The sequence below is a fragment of the Eschrichtius robustus genome, chromosome 6 (genome assembly GCF_028021215.1).
Source record: "Eschrichtius robustus isolate mEscRob2 chromosome 6, mEscRob2.pri, whole genome shotgun sequence".
NCBI lineage: Eukaryota > Metazoa > Chordata > Mammalia > Artiodactyla > Eschrichtiidae > Eschrichtius > Eschrichtius robustus.
In genome coordinates this window covers 138,469,419-138,491,533 of record NC_090829.1, presented here as the reverse complement: position 1 = coordinate 138,491,533, position 22,115 = coordinate 138,469,419, and the positions used below count along the sequence as shown (strand labels likewise).

At 37.8% G+C, this 22,115-nt stretch overlaps 1 protein-coding gene across 1 annotated transcript in view; it reads right to left on the bottom strand.

Annotated features, from left to right (window-relative positions):
- Positions 1-232: 232 nt before the first annotated feature.
- MORC3 (MORC family CW-type zinc finger 3) overlaps positions 233-22,115 on the bottom strand; it is a 38,297-nt gene continuing 16,414 nt past the window's right edge. The window contains exons 7-17 of the mRNA XM_068547044.1: positions 21,407-21,535; positions 21,073-21,195; positions 17,861-17,958; positions 12,472-12,576; positions 11,726-11,848; positions 11,545-11,619; positions 10,571-10,616; positions 8,614-8,780; positions 4,643-5,528; positions 3,183-3,337; positions 233-428 (exon numbers count right to left, since the gene is read on the bottom strand). Of these exons, the coding sequence (XP_068403145.1) occupies positions 275-428; positions 3,183-3,337; positions 4,643-5,528; positions 8,614-8,780; positions 10,571-10,616; positions 11,545-11,619; positions 11,726-11,848; positions 12,472-12,576; positions 17,861-17,958; positions 21,073-21,195; positions 21,407-21,535 (2,061 nt within the window). The 3' untranslated portion in view covers positions 233-274. The remainder of the gene's footprint in view (positions 429-3,182; positions 3,338-4,642; positions 5,529-8,613; positions 8,781-10,570; positions 10,617-11,544; positions 11,620-11,725; positions 11,849-12,471; positions 12,577-17,860; positions 17,959-21,072; positions 21,196-21,406; positions 21,536-22,115) is intronic.

The following is a 22,115-nucleotide window of genomic DNA, read 5'->3' as shown; positions in this document are numbered from 1 at the left end:
TATGTGTGACTTAATTATAAATATTTACATTTCAAAGCAGAATCATGAGATAGCTATGTAGCTGCTCAATACCAATGATTCACAGGCATTTCAAAAGGTGTGATAATGTGTCCACAATATTTGTGTCCACACTTGAATGCATAGAATACAGAAAAGATTATGGTTCTTCAGTCTGTTCCATATCATATCTATAACAAAGTTGCTTAAATTTTGAAAGCTATACAACCAGAAAGACAGAGCAAATATATTTTTATTATCTCACATAAAATACACTTTAAGTACTACTGATTTCACTCATTTGCTCGACAACTTGTCCTAAGATCTCATCAACTACATCAACATCATAATTCACTTGCTGAAGATCGAGATCAGGTACAATCATGGCCAGGAGCTGTCCTACGTTAACTCGAAGAGATCGAAGTTTGAGGCTGCAAATACAAACATTACACCTATTAGACGAACATTATAACAATACAGTTTAATATTCAGGTAGGCCTTAAAATTTAAGGGAAACATTAAAATGGAATCTCTGTAGAATGATATACAAACTAAATGAAAAGCAAAACTTCCTCAAGAGAACTAGATTTAACAATTCATTTAACTTAATAATTCATAATTTAATAACTAACTATAATATTTATCTGTTGGTAAGTAGAGTGTTTCATAACACTAGCAGCTCTGTTTGGTTCCAACTAATACAATTTTAATTCAAGATTGGAGAAAAGATGAACTGGTAAAATACATAAATTACAAGATGTTATTTACAATTGAAAATCTTGTTATCACCTGGAAAACAATAATGATACACCAGTGAGAACACTGGTCTAAGAATAAGAATGTGTCACTTTGAATTTCAGCTTCCTTTTGAGCAAAGTAAATTGAATTGTTCCCTAAAACATGTTCTATGAGATATAAAAGGAAAAAGAAATGGTCCTGTGGTCAAATAAGCTTATACAACTTTGGGTTGAATAATGGTAAAAAAGACTTTTTAAAATGCAGGATTTCTGGGACTTCCCTGGTGGCGCAGTGGATAGGACTCTGCACTCCCAATGCAGGGGGCCTGGGTTCAAACCCTGGTCAGGGAACTAGATCCCACATGCATGCCGCAACTAAGGAGCCAGCGAGCTGCAACTGAGGAGCCCTGGAGCAGCAACTAAGGAGCCCACTTGCTGCAACAAAGGCCCAGTGCAACCAAATAAATAAATATTAAAAAAAAAAAAAAAAGCCTTTTAAAAAAATAAAATGCAGGATTTCTCTGAACCTATCACATGCTAAAGTTCACTAACTATCCGTTTTACTATGCATTTATTATAAACACTGGGAAACCCTGGATTAAATTATCATTATCATTCCTTCCGTTTTCTATACTGTATCTATCTGAATATCCACATTCTAGACTTCAAATTTCTACAACTACACAGCAAGCAGTCTTTGCGTCGAAGATTGAGACGCCTGGGTCAAGAGGATGTCACAGTTGTTTTTGTTCTGCCCCCTCCCAAAATATAAGAAGTCTACATTTAGTTTAGATACTGATCTTTCTAGGGTGGAAATCTCTGAAGGAGCGAGCTGCTCATCCTTGGGTTGACAACGCATAAAAATGTGATTTCAAATATGTTTTTTGTGAGCTTATGTTAAGATTCCATTGGACCTTTGATAAAATTTTACATCATCCCCATACCAGCTGTTTTTTGTCCAAGCTTTCCCACTCATCTTCAATCAGAGGCCCATTTCTATACAAAAAATTAAAAAAGACCAGTATGACCCTACAACCATCTCTGACCTATCCTATCCTTTAAGTCTTTTGACTGTCCTGGCTAATTCCTCCTCTCTACAGGACATACCACAGATCCCTATTTTAGTACACAGAACAGGACTGAGAGAAATATTGTGAGCTCCATATGCAATTTTAAATATTCAAATAGCCACATTAAAAAGTAAAATGAAACAATAAATTTTAGTTACATATAAAATATCACTTCATCACACAACCAAAATATTGAGGCATTTTATTTATTTATTTATTTTTTCATACCAGGGCGTCAAAATCCAGCATGTATTTTATACTTAAAGCACATCTCAATTCAGACTAGCTAGATTTCAACTGTCAGTGGCCAAATGTGGCTATACTGTCTTGGAAAGCGCAGGTCTAAAAGATCATCAGTTACTCAAAGTTTAGTGTGTAAGTGAATCATCTGGGAGATTGTTTAAAAGTTTCCAATTTAATAAACTGCACTGTGGTCCAAGATCTGCATTTTTACAAGCACCACAGATGCTTGTGGTTCCCATTTTCAGAAACACCAGTTGGGATTTTTTTTTTCTGACCCCTTGCCCCCCCATGCTTATATGTACTGATCTATTCATTCTATTTCCATGAATAGATTTAACGAAATCCTTTAAAACCTTAAGCTAAAAAACTAAGTCATAATATAATTAATGTCAAGTAAGGATGGTAAATTATTTCTCAACAATAGTACATTTTAGGTATCAAGTTTTATCATATTAGCAGGAAGAGTTGCACAATTTTTAATGACTATTTTTGTGTGGTTTTTTTTCCTCTCTTGAATGGTTATCAACAGACCACCAACACTGTCAGAACCCCAAGCCCATTTAATATCTTACTGAGAGAGGGTAATCATTCATTTACTGTTTTCTTATTTTCACAGAACTTCTTCCTAATTAATCACCTGTAATTAGGAATCACCTGTAATGGCAATTTTTAGTAATTTTGTGATTTCCTAAAAGTTAAAATTGGGGAAGGAATGTAGTAAAATGAGGTAGCAAACCATAAAGAAATGGTGCCAAGTACAGAAATTAAAGAAATCAAGGTGAAAAAGTTAAGTTTCATGAAATAGACCCTTGTCTTCTAGTCACTGCCTAATTCAGCCCATCCTTCAATATCTGGCTCAATTTTCACTTTTTCCCAAAAAACATTCCAAACCACTCTGACCAATCAGAGCTTAATTCCTTTGAAATTCCTATTTCATTTAAGTTCACAAAATTGTTAGTTCCTTGAAGGGAAGAATGATGACATGTACTTCTTTTGTATCTCTGTCTATCATAATGTTGGGATCACAGCAGCCAATAACTTCTTTTGCTAGAACAATCTGTTTGATGTGCACTAGCAAATAAGTATCATGTTAACCAGAACTGCAGCCCTAGCCAAATGCCTCATTTCATGTTACCTTTCCCCATCAGTGTAATTTACAGACTCCTCGATGTTACTTGACGTTGACACATCTCCAATTTGTCGACTTGTAGATTTTAATTGTTCGATTTCAGTTTTCAGTTCTTCACACTGCAAACGGATTTGTGATTTTTCCACTTCCAATAATTCAACCTGACAAAAAATTAATTTTATAACTGTACAATTTAAAAATACTAATGTCAAAGTGCAAATTTAAGAAATGTACAAAATCCTGCTTGATGAAAATTACCATCAAAAAATTAGGACACCTCCCCCCTCCAAAAAGAAAACCAACAAAACACACACAAAAAACAATAGCTTTATATAAATAAAGCTTCATTTGTTTAGTTTCAGCTCTGTATCTTTTTATATTAGAAGAATACAAAATGTCAATTAAAGCATGACTAAAAACAAATGGGACCTAAAAACTGAAAAACCAAGATAAAAGTGCCCAAATTATGTTGAGGTCATAGTGACTTTCATTTCTTGCACACCCACCAGCAGTAAGTTACAACAGAAAACTTATAGTTTTTTATGTATTTTGTCATCTAGCTCCTGAGCCAACACATCAAGCGGAATGTCTGAATGAGCAGTTATGTCGGCAGTATTTCCAGGAAGAAGGGGCAATTCGGTACCATACTGTCGTTTCCAAATTCCTTTTAGCAGAGAAACTCTCCTTTCAAACACCATGTAAATATAATACGTAAAATATTTTTCAAAGGAGCTACCCAAATTTGAACTGGGGGCTCCTCCTTCCTCAGTAAAAGAACCCCAAATAAAGACTACATTTCCAAGGCATCCACTGGCCAGGTGACTAAGTTCTGACAGATGGCATATAAGCAGCTTTCAGAAACTGCACCCCTTCTCTTTCCTGTTGCCTGGAATGCAGATATATGTTGGCTGGACCTGAAGAGCCATCTCAGACCACAAGCGCAGGTTGAGAAGCAAAGCAACGATGCAGAAGGAGCCTGTGTCTCTGACGACTGTGCAGTTGCTACTGTTACGTGGGGTTTTACTTCACCTTCAAAGGAACCTAATCATAACTAATACAGGGTACCTCTATAAAATGAGGTATTGTCATCTACCCTGTGTGGTTATTTTCAGGCTTATTAATAGCGGACGCAGAACTCCCGGCATGTTAGTAACTGAGCGTCTCAGTGGGAATGAGCAGGACGATCCCTCACTGCAGAGCAGTGTCCTGCGCACTACAGGACATTTACCAGACCTGGTTCCCATCCATTCAATTCCAACAATGCCCATCCCTTCAAGACATTTAAGAACCGAAACTGCCCTACACATTTCCATATGCCCCCAGAAGGACCACTCCCAGTTGAGAACCAGTGGAGTCGGTAAATGGAAATATAATTAAGTGATTTATGCCCATCTAGCAACTGGCAGTTAAGCTTTAGATGCCCCTGGACTCCCACGGCTCTCACTATGCTGAATGACGTAACTCACCTCACTTTTATACTGGTCCCTCTCAACACTGCATTTGTCCAGCTGTCTAAATACATCATCAAGCTGCACAACCATCTCATCCATTTCACTTTTACTCTCGCTATTGGAACACTGACTGCATTCAGCCTTTACATGTTGCAAAGCACTACACTGTTTTTTCAGCCTTTCTATTTCTTCCAAAGCTTGCCGATACTGAGATACCATATGGTCTGGACTTTCAGATTTGCCATTAATACTTTCAAGTAAAAATACAGCATCAGTTTCAGTAGACTGATGGCAAGTTTCCTTCTTCACGTATTTGTCATTCATTTCCAGTATCCTCTGCTGTAACACTTTGATTTGGTCAGTAAACATGTGGCACTGTCTTTTATAATTTTCTTTTTCTTGGGTGACAAGAAGCAGCTCATTTCTTAGTTCATTTAATTGGCAACCAGCATCACCAGCAGATTTATCAAAGATTTCCTGGGTTTCATGTGTCTTTCCTTCAGTTTCCACACAGGATGGCAGTTTGGCTGTGTCATTTCTCACATCTATCTCATCTTCAATAGTTTCTTCCTTTTTAACGACTAAACTTGGTACTTCAGTCTGGGTGGCTGCAGTGGTTCCCTGATTGCACCTGGATGATGAGGTGCCTGTTGAACTAGTCTGGCCACACAGTTCATTATCACCCACAGGCTCCACCTGAACACCGCTTTGCTCCATGTGACTCTGTTGCAATTTCACTTCAATATCATCGTCTACTGCAGGCTTGGGAGTACTGTTTTCTTCTAAGATGATGACATCTTCATCATCATCATCTTTATAAGAATTTTCAAATGCTGGATTACTCAATCTGCGATTCTTTGCATTCAAAATTGAGGAACGAGTAGAGAGTCTCCGTTTCAGGCTGGAAAAAATTTTATATATGAAATATAAGATTATAAAATGTAGATATGGAAAAAATAGACGACCTTGAAGTAATCTATCTTGAAATTCTAAGAAATGCCCATGTTCATTTTTTTAAAAAATGATATATTACACAGTACTGCCCAATGATTTAATGAAGTAGAGATTATTTTCTCCTTTTACAGATAAGGAAACAACTATTGAGACCTCTTTTTAAAAGTACCACATCCTTATACTGCCAAATATCTCTTCATTTGATGTCTTCTGGCATTTCAATGTAACATGTCTGAACAGAATGCCACCACCCACCCCAGGGCAGCTCTCTGAATTCCAGAGCTCAGTGAATGACACTGCCATTCCCGTTTGCCCATCATAATTTTTATCAACATTCAGTGATCAAAGGTGAACCACAAAGTAAACCAGCATGCCCTATCCTTTCGTGGAAAACAATTTCCCCTGCATTAAAAATTGCCTCATTTTCTTCATTTGCTTAGTTTTCTGTGAATTTATCACCAATTGATTACTTTTTGCCTCACTTAGAGGGATATTTGTACTGATTTGCTATTTGGGCCTTATGTGTTAAGACCTCATCTCTCAAGAAGGATTTTCCCCTTTCTTAGGCTTACTCTCTCATATGGAGAGGGCATAATCTCTAATAAAATCTTGAGAAAGGGTACATATGACATAAAGAAATGTGAAATTTTGCATGGTGAAAATACCTTTATTCACACCTCTCAAGTTCACTGCTGGCTTGAAAAATATAGACTTCCAGGTTGGGAATTACTTTCTCAAAACTTTAAAAGCATCAATCCATTGTTATCTACCATTCATTGTTCCTGCCATTCTGATTCCTGATCTTTCGAATACAGCCTGTGTTTTTCCTCTCTGAGATATTTCTTACCTTTTCCAGCCACTATGCTGTGTATTTAGTGGCAATTAAGTCTTTCTTATATTATTTCCCCCCACTTTGTGCTCTGATTTCCCACTCTGAAATGTCCTTATTCAGATGTTGGCCCCTCCAGTACGTCGTCTCTTCTTTTTTCTATCTTCCAACCATTTATCTTTTCGTTCTAGGAGATTTATCTGTTAAACATCTACCCACCTCTCAATAAATTTCACATGGTTTCTTCTACTCCCTTTGTTTCAGTTTTGTACATCTGGGGATCCTTGGCTATACTTCTATTTCAGACTAGAAGCAGTGAGGTCTGGGCATGTGAAGGATGCTCAGGCTGTCATCATCTTCTAGAGCTTTTCTCTTGGGAGCCCAGTGAGGGAAGGAAGGGAGGGGGATTTCTTGCCATTCAGTATTCAAACTTTCCCTTACTTCTTCTGTTTCCAAAACAGTGGCTCACCCACATCTTCAGCAGTAGAAACTGCTCCAGAAAGTAAACTCCCTCCCTTCTGACAGAGGAAGAGAAGCAGCACTGCTGGACTTCGCAGGCTGGAAAGAGGTCTAGGGAACTACTCTTCCTTAAACTTTCATACAAGCTTCCTGTTCTCACCCCTATTTTCCACCTTCAGAAGTTCCCAATGCTTCCAAGTTCTGAGACAGTCTAGGGATCAATGGAGTTAAGCATTTAATTGGAAGTTGTCCTATTATTTTTCTTACCAGGCCAATTCCTATTTGTCTCTCTCAAGACTTAGTTTAGGTACACCTTTCCACAGACTTTGGCTCTATGAATTTAAGAATAAATACAGGCTTTAAAAATTAATGAAGGGGACTTCCCTGGTGGTCCAGTGGTAAAGAATCCTCCTTCCAATGCAGGGGACGGTGGTTCGATCCCTGGTCGGGGAACTAAGAGCCCACATGCCGCGGGGCAACTAAACCCACACACCACGACTACTGAGCCCCCGTGCCTCAACTAGAGAGCCTGCGTGCTGCAAACTATAGAGCCCACGTGCTCTGGAGCCCACACCACAACAAAGAGAGAAAACCCACATGCCACAACTAGAGAGAAGCCCACGCACAGCAGCAAAGAGCCCGCGTGCTGCAACTAAGACCCGACACAGCCAAAAATAAAATAAATAAATAAATATTTTTTAAAAATTTGATGAAAAATTTTACTCTATTCTCTTCTTCCATTTTGATGGCAGTCACGTCCGAAATTAAATTCCATTATCGCGTCTGTAACATTACAAATTTTACTTTTTCTTACTTTGTCGGGAACCATCTTTATGAAGAAAAGCCAACATTATGGAGACTAGTTAAAAAAAAATTCACACATGTTCTCAGTTAAGTAGCAATCCAGCCACAAAAGAAGACCTCAAAATGTAGGCTATAAACAGCAAACTATTTCAAAACATGCCCTCCCTGATGTATATATGTGTGAAGACAACTTCTCATCTTTTCTGAATTTTCAAAAATCCTTTTAAGAATTTAATGAAGGCTACAAAACCTCTGGGAACACCTGGCCTATTTCAGGGACTCTTGTTTCCATGTTTCTCTTTCAGTAACAACTATCAGACGGAGTCAGTCTAATGTCCTAGTTCACTGGCAGCACGCCCCTTTTCACCTGTGTTCATTCTATCCCCGTTGAATGGGCCACCCGTGCAGAGTACTGCTTTCAGAATTTCAGGAACCAACCGAAGTACCACCTCATCATAAAGCCTTCCCTGACCATTCCAGTCAAAAGAGCTAACGGTTCAATTCATGTATCACTCACACCTTTCTGTCTCGTCCTTCTCCATCCACTCATCCGAAGTACACAGCATGTCATGGGCTCTAAGAACTTATGGGTCACATGTGACATTACAGCGTTGTACTGTGAACTGCTTCAGGTTTTTCTTTACTCAGATACTGATAATCTTAAAAGCAGGAATTTTCATACTATACAGAATTTCAAAGAGGTGACAATTTGATCAATCTCCACAATAAAAACAATTAACATTCTTTTAATTGATTTCAACAGGTAACCTAAGTGGGGTGGGGGTAAGTTCAGACAATGAAAGCAAAGTAACTTGTCCTTAAGGCTTTTCACATGCATGTAAACTACACTTTCTTAGAAGTGTATTACTGCATTGAAGTGTCAAGTAAAGGCTGTTTAATATTCATTCCCCAAATGGAAAAACACATTTTAGCCACTGACCTGTTATTCTCAGGTTCAGACTGGGGTGAACCTCGATGATTATTTATAAGTCTCGTTGCGTAAGTATTTGCCGCTTCTGAAAGATGTCCTCTTGCAACATTTTCCTTAATGGGAGGAAAGCTTTGACTTGACACAGGAGTTGTTGGAAACAAGAGTTCAGCAGGAATCTGTTGAAGGCAAAAAAACTGATCTTAAAGAAATTTTTAAAGTGTGTCATGTTCCAAACACAAGATATTCTTTCCCCTTTCCCCCATCCCAGAAGGCACTGAGAACTATCCTAACCACATGAACTCCTTGTGCTATACCAGACCAGGGAGTGACAAACAACAGGCCAAAGAGCCAAATCCAGCCTGCAAGTGAGCTAGGAACGGTTTTACATTTTTAAAGGCATGAACAAAACAACAAAACAAAGAAAGAACATGACAGAGAGACTGTATATGGTCCACAAAGCCTAAAATATTTACTATCTGGCCTTTTACTGAAAGATTTGCTGACCTCAGACTATATAGAACGTATAGAGATATAATAAAAACTTATTTTTCTAAGAGAAAGAAATTGAGGATAAAGTCACAAAGACACTGCCTTTAAAAACCAAAGTAAGCCCACTATTCTTTTTCTCCCAGTTCTGTTCTCACCCTCAAACCCTCAGCCTTTATACAAGAAAACATTTCAATGTAATGATAAGCACACATACACAACTGCAGCAGACCACAACTTCTGATACAAGAAGTACAACTGCCTATTTATACACTCAGAAAAAGCTCAACACCATTAAGCATTAAGAAAGATAGGGGGTATGGAAGGACTTCCCTGGTGGCACAGTGGTTAACACTCCACGCTCCTGATGCAGGGCACCTGGGTTCGATCCCTGGTCAGGGAACCAGATCCCAAATGCATGCTGCAACTAAGAGTTCGCATGCCACAACTAAGGAGCCGGCAAGGCACAACTAAGGAGCACGCCTGCCGCAACTAAGACCTGGCCCAACCAAATAAATAAAACAAAATATATATATTTTAAAAAAGACAGGGGTATAGATTAAGAAATAAAAACTACTATGTATAAAATAGATATGGACTTCCCTGGTAGCACAGTGGTTAAGAATCCGCCTGCTAATGCAGGAGACACGGGTTCAAGCCCTGGCCAGGGAAGATCCCACATGCCGCGGAGCAACTAAGCTTGTGTGCCACAACTACTGAGCCTGAGCTCTAGAGCCCTCGAGCCACAACTACTGAGCCCACGTGCCACAACTACTGAGCACACGTGTTGCAACTACTGAAGCCCACGCACCTAGAGGCCATGCTCTGCAACAACAGAAGCCACTGCAATGAGAAGGCCGCACACCGCAACGAAGTGTAGCCCCCGCTCACTGCAACCACAGAAAGCCCGCGCACAGCAACGAGGGCCCAACACAGCCATACATACATACATACATACATAAATAAATAAATAAATAAATAAATGCAACAAGGACGTATTGTACAGCACAGGAAATTATAGCCATTATTTTGTAATAACTTTTATTGGAGTATTATCTGTAAAAATTCTGAATCACTATGTTGTACACCTGAAACTAATATAATATTGTAAATCAACCGTACACTATGGTTGAAGGGTCAACACTATAGCTTTGGTCCAGGTTAGTACTAGCATGTGGCTCCCTGGGTCTTCCTATGAACTTTTCCTTGACTGTCTACCTAACAATAAGATTCTTAAAAGAATATCTGCCTTTCCTCAGAAGATGCCCAACTGAATAATAAAATTGAGAAGTTTGAGTGAAGTTGTGGGTTAGAAGTCAGTATTGGGAAAGAGGGTAAGAAGGGGTACAAGAGAAGAGAAATGTGAACTGAATGAACGAGATTGCTTCAATTTGTTATGTAACTCCTAAGCTTAAAATTGAGTATTAAATTAATCACAACACAATACAAGACACAGCTATAAAATGGAAGGCCTAATTACCCGAGGGATTGCTTCTGGTTGTCTGATCCTGAATTTTTCCTTGTCTCTTAAAAAAAAAAAAAAAGAGAGAGAAAAGAAAAAGAAAAATGTATTTAAATTTACTTCATTATGATTTTTCAGTTCTGTTTTCGAATGACATACTTGCCATTTCACTACTAAGTCAATAAGATAGGTACACTGAACTTTGCTTCAATTTTGTTAAAATCAGTGGTAAGCCCTCGGGCAGGGAAGTACTTTCCACCTCTTATCTCAGCAACACCCTAATGTCTTCCACTCCTGCTACTGGACTTATCTTTAAGAACAGTGCACTATAAATCAAAACCACCCAGAAGATCTTCATCAACTCAGCCTTCCGTGTGCAGTACATAAGCCTAACGTTCACCATGGTTCACTATCGTTCCCCAGCTTCTCTCTCCCACCTCTATTTTCCATTATCCCCATTCACGTATTTACTGTAGTTAAGCTGAACAAACTATTGCTTCCTACCCAACAAACCCTACCTTTCCTTCAAGGCCTATTACAAAAATGTCCTTCATGAATTTTCCTGATCCATTTCCCCATCCCCAACCAGAAGTAATTTCTCCTTATGCGCTTCCTCACAGGACTGGATCATGCCTTTTACGGGAGTCGTCAACTTCAAATTGGTAATACACACATCTCACTTTCCCCGTTAGACTATGAGCTCATAAAGGGCAGTATTCACTTTTGATTCACTGGTGTGTAGTCCAAAAGCACAAAACTATACTGCATATTCAAAGTATCTTGTAGATAGGACAGCAATAAACAGCAGGCATCCACAGTATAAACTTTAAAAGCACTTGATGTTATGCACTCCACATCATATCTTTTTTTTTGGAGTCAATCTTTTTTGGCTATACTGCTTTATCTTGGAGAAATATCAACTAATGCTGCAGACACACCACTGTTGATGATCTGGGTATTATTTTCCCATCATACATTAATATAACACTCACTTCTTTTTGTAGGTTTTTTCATAAGTGGGATGCACCAAATCTTCATCTTCAGGTTCTTCGGGAACATCACAATTTCTAGTCAGAAAAATCACATGGGAATAACACGTCACCAGCGCCTATTCATACACCTTGAACAGTACTTTCTGCCTTTCCAAAAAGGCTACTACCAACTATATGGTACCTGAACTGTGGGTCAGGGTTATTGGAGCAATACCATTTTTCTGGAAGTTGATCTATCCCATCTGGTAATTTTCGCCACTTTAGACAGGAATCACATTGAACCCATGTCTGATCAGGACGTTTCCTGTAACAAAATAGCAACTAAATATTAGCATGGAAATATGGATCTAAGTACTTCACTAGACTTTCCACATCACTTCTACCACAGAATGCCCCTATTATTTAATTCTGTCCCTGAAAATTCTGGAACATTTGACAGTGAGTTAAGATTTTAAAAACAACAATTTTGGCTACCACTGAAGGTTAAAAGTGACAGACCAATTTAAACAAAGTGACTTAATCTTGTTTAATAGCATACTATTACATTTTTTCTATAATAAAAACTAAAAAATTTAGAAAATACTACAAATGCCTTGCCCTGAAATTTATGTTAAGTTAGCATCTGCAGTGTCAAATCTAATTTACTTATTAGCACAATAAACCATTCAAAGTACAGAAAATAGGCAAGTTGTATTATTGTAATTTATGCAATTTTTATAACTGTATTACATTTTACCCTCTATTATAGCACAGCTCTGAATAACTTAAATGTATATATTCTTTTAGTTTATAAAAGGCTTTCGAGTTATGGGATTTATTTCTTACTATGGATTAGATTCAAAAGTTTATGAACACTGTAAAATCGCCATGCCCTCCAATATCACATCTTGATATTATAGTCACTTATTATTTTTTAAATGTACTTACTGTATATCTTCAACCAGCAAAGTCAGAGGATATTCTGCATTTTTCTTCACTTTCATTTCATTCCAGTAATCATTGAGCTTATCTCCTAGTGCTGTTATTGTAAGCCTTAAAAAAAAAGTAAATTATAAAATCAATTCAAGAAAATAAAAAGATAAAGATTAAATCTTTGACAAACAGAGAAAGCATAAACAACCTGGTACTGATCATGTGAACACGGGGGGAGGGGCCTCCAAAAGGCATAGTTAAGAACACTTAAAGTAATGGCAATTTTCTCTAAGGATGTAGATAAGTTCATAGAACAGAGCCAGGACCATCTAGGAATAAGACAGACAATACTAATACTTTGGGTCCTCTGTTGAGGAAGTGTGTTGCAGACCAGCTACTGGGAGAACCACAGGCTTTCTGAATTTCACCCCAACCAACAAACTTACAAGCTTCAATGCAAACCAGAATGCAGCTGTTTGCTTTATAAAAGTATGCAACCATTACCAGCAAGTATAATTCAAAATAGCTTCTGTCCCACAATTAAGACTTTCACTTTTCCCACAATAAGGTGTCAGTAAAAAAGCAAATCAACAGGACCTACTGAAATAAACATGACTACGGCCATAATTGAATAATCATTTGTTAATGAGTTAAGTATCTACTGTGCCAGGAACTGTCTGCACACACAAGATACAGTCAGTGTAACATCTTAAATTCAAAACAGACAATGTGATCCCTATCAAATTACCCATGATGTTTTTCACAGAACTAGAACAAATAATCCTAAAATTTATATGGAACCACAAAAGACCCAGAATTGCCAAAGCAATCCTGAAAAAGAAAAGAAAAAAGCTGGAGGCACAACCCTTCTGGACTTCAGAAAATACTACAAGGCTACAGCAATAAAAACAGTGTGCTACTGGCACAAAAACAGACATATAGATCAATGGAACAGAATAGAGAGCCCAGAAATAAACTCACACACCTACAGTCAATTAATCTTTGACAAAGGAGGCAAGAATATACAATGGAGAAAAGACAGTCTCTTCAGCAAGTGGTGTTGGGAAAGCTGGAAAGTCGCATGTAAATCAATCAAGTTAGAACATTCCCTCATACCACACACAAAAATAAAACTCAAAATGGCTTAAAGACTTTAACATAAGACATGACACCATGAGACACCTAGAAGAGAACACAGGCAAAACACTGACATAAATCGTAACAATGTTTTCTTAGGTCAGTCTCTCAAGGCAAGGGAAAAAAAAAAAGCAAAAATAAACAAATGGGATCTAATCAAACTCACAAGCTTTTGCACAGCAAAGAAAACAAAAAGACAACCTACGGAATGTGAGAAAATATTTGCAAAGGATACAACTGCCAAGGGCTTAATTTCCAAAATACACAAACAGCTCATACAACTCCGTAACAAAAAAACAACCCAATCAAAAATTGGGCAGAAGATCTAAATATACATTTTCCCAAAGAAAACATACAGATGGCCAACAGATACATGAAAAGATACTCATCATCACTAATTATCAGAGAAATGAAAATCAAAAAGACAGTGAGGCATCACCTCACGCCGGTCAGAATGGCCACCATCAAAAAGTCTACAAATAATAAATGCTGGAGGGGGTGTGGAGAAAAGCAAACCCTCCTACACTGCTGCTGGGAATGTAAATTGGTGGAAGCACTGTGAAAAACAGTATGGAGGTTCCTTAAAAAACTAAAAATAGAGTTACCATATGATCCAGCAGCACCACTCTTGGGCATGTATCTAGAGAAACCTATAATTCATAAAGATAGGGCTTCCCTGGTGGCGCAGTGGTTAAGAATCTGCCTGTCAATGCTGGGGATACGGGTTCGAGCCCTGGTCTGGGAAGATCCCACATGCCACGGAGCAACTAAGCCCGTGCACCACAACTACTGAAGCCCGCGCGCCTAGAGCCCGTGCTCCGCGACAAGAGCAGCCACCACAATGAAAAGCCTGCGCACCGCAATGAAGAGTAGCCTCCGCTCGCCGCATCTAGAGAAAGCCCACGCGCAGCAACAAAGACCCAACGCAGCCAAAAAAAAAATTAATTAATTAAAAAAATTTTTTAAATAAACAAATAAAAATCAAGACTTAAATTCTGTACTGACAGGTTAATATTAGATATATCTATCCCCATTCATTATCTCTATTTTTCCCCACCAGGAAGCCCCACTATCACAACATATAAACATCCAAATAAGAATGTATCATCTCCCCTCCCAAATATGGTTCTCCTTTCATATCACTTTTTCAGTTCTTCCTCGTCTCCTTTTCTTATCACCTTTATTCCTCAATCCATGAGACTGCACCCATTTCTGTTGAAAATATACCTAGGAGTGGAACTGCGGGGTCATAGGGGTGGGCACCGATGTTCAGCTTTACTCAATAGTCTAGTAACTTTCAAAGATGATCAACAATTTTCACACCCAACAGCACGTACAGGAGTACCAACTGCCCTACATCTTACCAACATTTGCTATATCTTATTCATTTTAGATAATTTTTCCATCTTGATCTAATATATCAATACTTTTTGCATCTTGTTAAAAAAAAACCCACCTAAATTAAAGGTTATGAAACTATTCTTGTTTTCATTTCGTTTTTGCCTTTCTCATTTAGGCTTAAAATCCATCTGGAATTGATTTTTTGCTTCATATAAGAAGGAGAAGTTAATGTTCATTTTGTTCATACAGGTAGTTGAACCATCATTTTTAGAAAGATGATCATTTTCCTACTACACCTTTGTCATAAATCAGCTGACCATATGTATAAAAAGCAGGGATTTGTTTCTGGCTTCTCTATTCTATTTCACTAGACTATTTTTTCATTAATACCATTCTTTCACTACAGCTTTTTAAGTACTGATATTTAGTAGTATGAGTCCTCTTGATTTGTTGTTCTTTGTCTTAACTATCTTTGGTCTTCTGACTTTCCACATAAAGTTTAAATTAAGCTTGTTAACATACACACACACCTGCTGGGATTTTTTTTTAACCTGGAATTGTATTTAATTACTTTGGAGAAAAAAATGACATTTTATAATATTCAACCTACCAACTCCTGAACCTGGTATACCTATTTATTCAGATTTGAAATTTCACTCCACAATGTTTTATAGTTTTTAGTGTGTTGAGGTCTTTGCATATTTTATTTACTCCAAAGCACTTGCTTTTTTGATGTTATTATGTATAAAATTTTTTTTGAATCTCATGGTTTTTTTTTTTTTTTTTTTTTTTTTGCTGGTAAACAAACTTCTGAATACTTCTTATCTAGCAACCTTAGACTCTGTATTACATTGCAGATTATTTTGGACTTTCTATATACTTGATACTGTCACCTACAGAAAATTATTTATTCCTTTCCAACCCTTATACTTTCATTTCTTTCTTTTTTGCCTTATTTGTTCTGGTTATTTCCTCAAGAACAATGGTGAATAGCTGATAACCTTATCTTACTCCCACTCTTAAGGGGAAAACTGTCAATAATTCACCATTAGGAACTGTTTTTTTGCTAAATAGTCAGTATTGCTAATATGCCCTTTCTATTAATGGTTTTGTAAGAGTTCCCTTTTTTCCTACATCACAAATTGATATTGTGGTTTCTCAAGTGCTTTTTCTGCACCTATGAAAATAACCATGAGATTTTTCTTTAACATCAATGTGATGAATTACATTGAATTTTGAATAGTAAAAACCACATGTGCCATCTTGGAATACAATCCACTTGGTTTTAACGTATTATTCTTTTTACAAGTCACTAAATGGTATCTGCTGTTTAATTAAGATTTTTATATCTTAATCATGAAAGAGTGACATAAATTTTCTTTCTTGTAATGCATTCGTGAGTTCACTACTAGTTATGTGGTGTCTTAAAACCTTTAATGATTGTGTAAGCTGGCGCCGCCATATCCTTAAATGTTTGAAAGTATGTGGGAAATTTTTAATTTGATTCAGTTTGAAAGGAAGGTGTCCATATCATCTAAAATGGTCTAAAATTGTTCATGCTACCCCTCTATGTTTTTCTGTCTGTAGATCTGTAGTAATGTCCTCCTTTTTCTTTCTGATATTGATGATTATTTTTTTCCTTAGTCTTGCCAGATGCTTATAGACTGTTAATCTTACCAAAGAACAAACTTTGGGCTTTTGATTGTGTCAATTATCAACTTATTGTCTTCCAGTTCCAAACAGGGGTTTTTTTGGTTCAGTTTTGTGATAATGGAGCTTGATCCTGTAAACATTCATCCTTTGCCAGCCTGAGGAATGTTACACTGGGTTAACGGGGCAATGAACCTACCAGGTGAGAACAGCAAGACACATGGCCTTCAGGTCTGGTGCTCCATTATTATTTGGCTGGAGCCCACGGCCTCCCAAAGGAGCTCCAGCTGTGCTTTCAGGCCACGCTCTTCCCTCCAGCAGCAGGAACCAGTTCCAGCATATACTCACACGCTTGGGCAAAGACAGGTCTCCTCTACAGAACAGCTCCAGCCCAAGCCCACCCACATCCCCTGGCAACAGCAGGCCATGTCTACAGACCCAGACTGGCCAGGCCTTCTGGCAAGCTTTTTGCCATGGCAGGTAGCCTGTCCCTGTGTTTGTTATGACCTCTACAAAGAGATCTGAATCTCCGACATCAGGGACCGGGGACCCTCTCCTAGTTCCTTTATTGTCTACTCTTTTTCAACCTAGAGGTAACAGCTGCTGTTTTGTATCAGCTAGTTCTGGACATCTACTGTCCTCTTTTACCTCTCTGAGTGATCACCTTCTACTCCCTATATTTTCCCTGTTCAGATAACAGGGGTAGCTTCTGTCTCAGGACTATACTCTGAATATTTATTGACTTTCTCTATTGTGTGTTTCCTAATTTGCTGATTTTGCTCTTTATCATTTCCCTCCTTCCACTTTGTTTTTATATGAAGTTTGCATTCTTCTTCATAATATACGCTCATTAGGACAACTGTTTGTGCTTCCTAAATTTACAAGTAAAATTGATGGTCGTACTTATTTTATGGCTTCTGATCACTCTTAAAAGATATGAGCATTTCTGTCTCAAGTACATAGGACTAAGTTATCTTAAAGTTCCCATCCAAGATCAACGTTTCTGGATTTTATATTACACAAAAAAATGTTACCAAGAAAGCAGGAACTTCCTCTCTTTAGTACAAATCTCAAAAATACTTCATCAGTAAAGACAGAGGAGAATATATTTCTATTTGTGACGGAGTAGAATACAATCCCCAGGGATGAGAAAATGATTACATGCGTTTTCTACGCAAGCTTCCCACAAAACAGAAAGAAATCCAGCTTAGAAAAAGTTATGAAAGTATTTCCAAAATAAATTGTAAGAAGGCAGTCATTTAAATAGGTAACATACCTGTATTCGTTAGTGTAATCAAAATCTTGTTTATTATGAGTCGGCTTTAGGAAATAACAGTCTATAATCCCCACTACTCCAACACCCATGTTGTTTGCCTGAAAAATAAAACTGGCATTTTAAACATGAAACATGATGCTCCAAACAATTATCCCTTCACCAAGATTTAAGATCTGTATGAAACATTTTCCTATATTTTATCTCATGATTCTCATGACATTTAGATTGAAAAACAGTGTCTGGTAGGTAATTTACCTTTCTGGGAGCTAACTCCTAAACATGTAACAACAGCTTTCCTCCAAAACCACTTCCACTGTTATCAAGTATTCATGTAGACAAGTATTATCATTCCCGATTTTACACTAGGGAAAAAAGATCCCCTCTACTGGGATGCAATTTCTTAGCTACTAAAAACCACAACTAACTCCTTCCTGTATCCATAGTGCCTAGCAAAGGCTTTGGCACATAATATTCCGTAAGTTTGTTAGATAAAAATTAAAGACATTTATCCAAAGTTACACATTCAGTTGTTAATTGTGATGAAGTAAAAACTTTAATTCAACTGACCTAGGTTTTTTTTTAAACCTGCTAGCTAAAACACTGAACTCAAAGTATCTGAGTCATTTTCTGATTATCTACATGTGATTAACACATGTACTTTGTTCACGACTATAGCTGAGTCTAAGTATAAAGAGAAGAAGTGAAATATTGACTTATGAGAATTTTCATAGATACAACTATAGACAAAACCATGAAAACCTAATCATAATGCTACTCCACTAAAAACCATCAGTGGTTCCTCATTTTGTACAACTTGTAAACCACAGAACCCTTCAATCTTAGTTCTTTTTCACCTCCTTTCTGGCCTCATCTTCCTCTCTCCCATTCCCCACTTACCACCTGGTCCAGGCATAATAACTCCCTTAATGATGCCATCCTCTCAGAAGCCTCTTTCTTTTCCTTTGCAGACATTCCTTTCTCTGTCTAGAAAGCTCTTGCCAGACTTTCCAAAACAGTAAATCAACTCAGTCTCATCTCAATCACCACTTTCTCCAAGAAGCCCTTTCTGCTGCTCCAAGGATATACCACATTCCCCTCATCAGAAAGAGCTCTGGGGCTTCCCTGGTGGCACAGTGGTTGAGAATCTGCCTGCTAATGCAGAGGACACGGGTTCAAGCCCTGGTCTGGGAAGATCCCAGATGCCACGGAGCAACTAGGCCCGTGAGCCACAACTACTGAGCCTGCGCGTCTGGAGCCTGTGCTCCGCAATGGGAGAGGCTGCAATAGTAAGAGGCCCGTGCACCGCGATGAAGAGTGGCCCCCGCTCACCGCAACTGGAGAAAGCCCTCGCACAGAAACGAAGACCCAACACAGCCAAAAATAAATAAATTAATTAATTAATTAATTTAAAAAGAAGAAAAAAAAAGAGCGAGCTCTGGGGGCATGTGTTGTACCTTTTCATCTTTTTATGCTGAGCATCTAGCGTGGAAAATCATACCAAGTGTTTAATAAATGTTTACTGAATCCAAATACTACGACCAGTCCATCTTCTGGTAAAGAAAAACATTAAAAGTTGGCTGTAGGGCTTCTCTGGTGGCACAGTGGTTAGGAATCCACCTGCCAATGCAGGGGACACAGGTTCCATCCCTGGTCCGGGAAGATCCCCCATGCCGTGGAGCAACTAAGCCCGTGTGCCACGACTACTGAGCCTGTGCGCCTAGAGCCCGTGCTCTGCAACGAGAAGCCACCGCAATGGGAAGCTCGCGCACAGCAACGAAGACCCAATGCAGCCAAAAATAAAATACATTTATTTTAAAAAAAAAAAAAAAAAAAAAAGTTGGCTGTAAAAGCTTATTTTTTACAAGGTTAAACTTAACCAGAAATTATATATAATGCAAATTTAACTGGGTTGGAAAAATGGATTATGTACCTTAAGTCAAACACTTGAGAAATAAGGCCTATTACCAAAAATACATTTCCAATTACCAGTGAAATTCAGAACTTTATAATTATACAGTATTTCTGGCAAAAATTACTATTCCAATTATAAATAAAACTTAGCATTTTAAATAAAAGTTATTGATACCTTGTATCATGGTTGTCATATTTCTGGATTTATTTTTCTAATTGAAATCAGTGGTTATAAAGAAGAGCCCAACAAAGTTCATTTACTTTTTTAAAAATTGAAATATAGTTGATTTACAATATTATATTAGTTTCAGGTGTATGACACAGTGATTCAATATTTTTATATACTCCATTTAAAATTATAAGATATTGGCTATATTCCCTGTGCTGTACAATATATCCTTGTAGCTTATTTATTTTATACATAGTAGTTTGTACCTCTTAATCCCCTACCCCTATCTCCCTCTGCCACCCTGCCCCCACTGGTAACCACCAGTTTGTTCTCCATGTCTGTGAGTCTGTTTCTGTTTTGTTACATTCATTCACTTTTTATTTTTTTGATTCCACATATAAGTGGTAACATACAGTACTTGTCTTTTCCTGACATATTATACTTCATTAAGCACACTATGTTCCAGGTCCATCCATGTTGTTGCAGAGAATTTAGAATGAAATAAAATGAACAGAAAATGAACATCACAGAATTGGAAAACAAAATATGCCTGGACTTAAAACCTTTAACAAAGCTGAATTTCAGAATTTATCACAAATTCTTAACACCCACCACATACACCAAAAAAATTTTCTGTGAAAACAGGTAAAGGATAAACAGATCAACATAGTGGGCAATGTTCACCATCCTAAATTAAATTCTACAACAATGGAAGTGGTTTAGGAAGAAAACTCTGATATATTCAGGAACTAACTCCAGAAAAGTAAATCACCTATCAGATACTATTTTTTAAGCTACTGAGTCAACAACTAATTAAAACCAATCAATTTTATTCTAGCATGAAAAAAATCAAGGATCCTTTTCCAAGTGTAGAGAAAATATCTGCACCTGTGCCTGAAGTCTAAGGCGAGTTATTTATTAGCCCCAATTCCCTCACCTGTAAAACAGAGATAAAATGTTCTGTCCTCAAATTAATATAAAAGTGTTCTAAGGTCAAGTGCCATACGAATGTTATTAAAAACACTGACATTTAAAAGTCATTAGGCAAAAAGCACATTATTTCACATCTGACCCGATAACATGTTATCCTAACTTTTATAAAAGATACAGACATTTTCAGATATAAACTTACCCTTAACTGACATCCAACTTTTTCATAAGCTTTGATGAGTCTATTTCTGTGATACATCATTATCCCATAATGATCTTTATTTCTGCAGTTGAATCCAAAAGTAATTCTCACAGTTTTATTAGTCTTAAATGTTAAGGAAAATTCTGAACACACCACCTCACTCCCTTTAAACCACCCTTCCTATTTCATTATTTATTGAGTCCAAAGGTGCAAAAAAGGGCAAAAGTTGGAGAGGATTAGACTCTATCAGGATAAAAGGAGAAAGGGGGAAGGGAAATACACTTGACTGATACCTATCTATATACAGCATCATAACAAGCAAAATAAAGGATACTAAAAATTTGGGTCGATAAATATCACGTTCAATGTAGGCAAGACTCTTCGAAACTAGCTGTGTCTTCACTTTCTGTCCACGCAAGATGATCTGCATTCGTGGCTTTAGATATAATATACTGCAGTAAGCCTGCAAAGACACACAATTATCTGTCCTTTCCAAATAATTATCTATGGATTTGTTCAACATTACTTACGCATGTATTTAAAAAGAAAGCTACTGCCTTGCTTTGATAAAAGATATATTAACTCTTCAATAAAATACTATAGACTATAAAGGTGTATTAGTTAATATCTGAACACTTTTTATTAAAAACAAGCTCGGGGCTTCCCTGGTGGTGCAGTGGTTAAGAATCTGCCTGCCAATGCAGGGGACACGGGTTCGAGCCCTGGTCTGGGAAGATCCCACATGCCGCGGAGCGACTAAGCCCGTGAGCCACAACTACTGAGCCTGCGCTCCGCGACGGGAGAGGCCGCGACGGTAAGAGGCCCGCGCACCACGATGAAGAGTGGCCCCCACTCTCCACAACTACTGAGCCTGCGCATCTGGAACCTGTGCCCCGCAACGGGAGAGGCCCGCGCACCACGATGAAGAGTGGCCCCCGCTCTCCGCAAATGGAGAAAGCCCTGGCACAGAAACGAAGACCCAACACAGCCAAAAATAAATATAAATAAATACATAAATTTATTTAAAAAAAAAAAAAAAACAA